At 33.4% G+C, this 3,996-nt stretch overlaps 1 protein-coding gene across 2 annotated transcripts; it reads left to right on the plus strand.

Moving 5' to 3' along the window:
* Positions 1-266: 266 nt before the first annotated feature.
* Positions 267-3,311, plus strand: LOC104893570 (transcription factor BEE 3). 2 transcript variants are annotated; one of them, XM_010679694.4, is made up of 6 exons: positions 272-741; positions 827-946; positions 1,546-1,611; positions 1,694-1,762; positions 1,856-1,933; positions 2,958-3,311. In XM_010679694.4, the coding sequence occupies exons 1-6, from the start codon at positions 412-414 to the stop codon at positions 3,066-3,068; spliced, it is 774 nt and encodes a 257-aa protein (XP_010677996.1). In that variant the 5' UTR covers positions 272-411; the 3' UTR covers positions 3,069-3,311. The 2 variants fall into 2 exon arrangements, with proteins under 2 accessions (XP_048500481.1, XP_010677996.1); XM_048644524.2 differs by lacking the exon at positions 827-946 and having other exon boundaries at positions 267-741.
* Positions 3,312-3,996: the final 685 nt, after the last annotated feature.

The raw sequence follows: 3,996 nt of genomic DNA on the forward strand, positions 1-3,996 counted from the left end.
AACTCCCACGATTGCACTCTGAGCCAAACTCGTATCATCTCTCTCACACTGGTAGACTGATTTTGGATAGCCTTGTCAAACCAACCCCCCCACACACACATGACAGTTGAATACCTTGTATTATACCTCATTACCTCTACTACAACTCTACAAGTAGGGTCACACTAGGGAACACAATATTAGAAGCTCAACTTGCCACGTTGTCAGTTCTCAACTTTTTTAGCCTCTTTTTTTTGGTACATTAGACTGAACATATAATTTCCTTCAGAAAACATCTGAAAGTGGACTGGGTTAATCATACACTTATCAGACCAACCCCACTCTATAAATTGCCCAACTCTTTAACACACCCTTTCCATTATCCAAAACTAATCTCTCTCTCTCTGTGCAAAAGAAAGAAAAAAGTTTCAAATGGCAAATTACACAGCAAACTCAAATTTATTCTGTTCTAATAATGCCCTCTCATTTCTTGATAATGATATAAGTTGGGAAATAACAAATCCCTTCATTATGTTACAAAATCCAAATTTAGACTATCATAGTATATGTGATCATTTTTCAATAGATCAAACATCTCAAGTTCATGCAAAACAATGTGATTCATCCGTTGTATTATCTGGGAATGAAAGTAGTGAAACTACCAACAAAAGAAAAGTTGAAGATTTGACAGAAAGCAGCACAGGCTCTTTATATTCATCTCCTCCACCTATTGTGTCTAATGATCGAGTTAGAAAAAAAACTGTAAGCCCCATTTTTTATTTACTTCTAAATTCAAGATTTTTTTTGGGAGTTTTCTAAATATGGTTGTTTAAAATAATTGGAACAGAGCACAGGCAGAGGAAAGAAAAACAAAAGTAATGATAAGGTAGAAGGAAATCCCAAAGAAGTGGTTCATGTTAGAGCAAGGAGAGGCCAAGCAACTGATAGTCATAGTATAGCTGAAAGGGTATGTTTCCAAGAAATAAAATTGTTTTAGAATTATCGGCTTATATGACACTTACTAGTAAGTAGTAACTACAGAACTATAACTTAGTTGCATGGAGCACCACCAAGTACGCGGGTGTAACAAAATTAAGATGACACCAACTTTAAGGTTGTGTGTGAAGGCGCAATACTAACTCTAATATTGGTGCACATATCGCAATATATTATTGTATGTTACTTGGACTCGAGTAATCGTGTCTGACACGTCCAAGTGTGCTAGCTCATATTAGAATGTTGAGGATGCGATATGAGGAGGGATGAAATAAAAGTTCAAGTAACATAGAAATTTTGCTAGTTCTCCATTGTTTAACCACTTCTATAATTTCTCCTTTCTACTCTTTACTTCTGTAAGTGTAATGTCAGCACCAAAAAGTATTTAGTCGTTAGAATTCAGCAAAATATATGATGAAACGTTATTGGATGCATCCGACATTATTGTTAGTGCCCTGTACTGCTTCTTGTACCTAAACCATATATGGTGTCAAATAATCTAATTTTTACATCTACAATATTTTTTTCCTGTGAAATTTTGCTGATTATTATTCTTGGTATGTCATTCAGGTAAGAAGAGGAAAGATTAATGAGAGGCTTAGATGTTTACAAGACATAGTCCCAGGTTGCTACAAGGTATGTAATAATTAATTTTGTTAAATTTATTTCATTTAAGATAATTTTATTTGGTGTTGTCTAATGCTACTGTTGAATGCAGACGATGGGGATGGCTGTAATGTTAGATGAGATAATTAATTATGTCCAGTCTTTGCAGAACCAAGTTGATGTGAGTTTGCTTCTTCAGCAATTTCTAATATTTATTATTACTGAATTATCATTGACCCTTAATTAATCTCTTTTATTTTATTTCTCTATTTAGTTTCTTTCAATGAAGCTCACAGCTGCAAGTCAATTTCATGATTTTAATACTGAGGCCGAGCCAATGGAGAAAAAACAGGTACATATTGTTTTCTCAGTTGATCTTGTAAGGGGCCGTCTAATTTTAACTTGAAATTAAGCACAGTTCAAGCCCAATAGTAAGAAGAGAACGTGTCACCTTTTTTTTTTAATATAGGGACTAGTTTAGTCTATTTAGGGACCATGTTAATCTATTTCGTGACCAGTTTAATCTATTTAGTAATGGCATTATTTAATCCATTCAGTGACTAGTTTAATCTATTTAATGACCAGTTTAATAAATCAAGAAAAAAAAAGGGAAGGAGAATAGAAGGGATGACTAGTATAATGTTAGATTAGAGTGAAATTGAATAGGCTTGTTAGAAAAATTTAGTTTTGAATTCGTTTAATCTTATGTTAAAATTAGACCACATATTCTAATAATTTGTGTTGTTTTCTAAGTACGTAGTGATTAAGCTTGCTTTGAGTTGTTATCTAGGGAATACTATAACTTCTAAGTTGTAATCTTGACGTCATGGATTCGACCGAAATCTAGTTTATATAAACTTGCTTGGCATTACTATTTACTAATAATTTGGTGCAATGAACTTAAAATTAATCATGCTTGTATTAATCATGTTAATGTAGCAAACTGACTCTAATTTCATGTTTCAAATTTTAGTTTAAAAAATTAGTACCAATGACAACAAATAAACCCTAAAATATGTGGTTCTCGTTCTAGCAAATAAAATTGATTCGTACATAGGTTTTTTTTTTTTTGAACAACCAAGGTATCCACCGTCGATAGCACTAAATAATCCCCTCACCTTGGTTGCTCCACTTAAGGGTAAAGGGTTGACTAAAAATCTCTTTCCATTCCCAAAGATTGAGGATCAAAGTATCGACCAATTGGTTAAGGGACAAAATGAACAACCAATATGTCAAGACCACTTAGTTGTATAGGGTTTAGATTGAGTTACTTCATTATTTTTGTTTCCTTATTAAAAAAATTTATTCATGATAGCGAAATTGAAAATAATTGTCTATTTGGTTTATTTATTGAAGTTTCTAATATATATATGCAGAAGATAAAGGGATGCAACAATGACGAAGCACAAGATGTGGAAAGAATGTTGAGCAGGGGAGGCTATGATCAAGCACTACCCAATTTCTATCAATCAACATGGCCCTTTTGACTTGGACTTTGGCTTCTTGCTACAATTGCTTTGTGTTTGATGACATATGATCTATCCTATTCCCATTGTCATTTTTGTAACAAAAAGAAAGAGAGATATTACATTCATAAAATTATTTTTAGAAAAAGGACATACTAGATAATTCTAAAGGTTTCGTTGTAATTCATTAATTTCCCTATCAATATTTGAAAGGGTTGTCAAAATTTTATTGGCTAATCAAAATGATAGAAAGCTTACTGTCTATGTATCATTGATTTACTATATGCTTTTGTGTATAAGTTGGTTGGATCTAGTGAATTATTATTAGGTTGTTGCCAATCATCCAGAGAACAACTAAAAGACTTTGATTTGATATGTTTATATTTCAATTCATGAGGAGGAAAGATGTCGACTATAAGCAAACAACTGAATAAACATTGCCATATGTATAAACAAAATAAGAACGGATTACATGTCCATAGGTCATCTTCACTTCAGCAATACAACTGCACAGGTGGTCCGTAAATTGTATTAAGTATTAAGGAATTAAGCCATCACCGTTATCCCCAGAAATAAGGATTAACTCTTTCAAATTTAGTGTCCAAATACACAAGAAGTTGGCCCCAAATAGAGGTCACTTCGAGTCATACACTTCAGAAAAGTTATGCCCGCTTTCATCGACAACTGGGAAGTGGGAAGAGTCTGTGATGTTGGCCAGTTTTCATGCATTTTGAAGCTAAGATAGAACGATTTTCAAAATTTGGAGCAAAAACAACTGTACATATACAGACGCGTGTATGGCCAATCGCCTTATTAGACATCTCAATTGTTGCCTAATCTGGCCATTCGGTGGCAGTCATTAGATATAACCAACAACAACCATAACTTAGCTTATGAAATCGTGGCTTACTGCTCGCAATCCACTGAAGTAATCCTTGAGTAGTATTCT

This window comes from Beta vulgaris, chromosome 5, assembly GCF_026745355.1.
Source record: "Beta vulgaris subsp. vulgaris cultivar EL10 chromosome 5, EL10.2, whole genome shotgun sequence".
NCBI lineage: Eukaryota > Viridiplantae > Streptophyta > Magnoliopsida > Caryophyllales > Amaranthaceae > Beta > Beta vulgaris.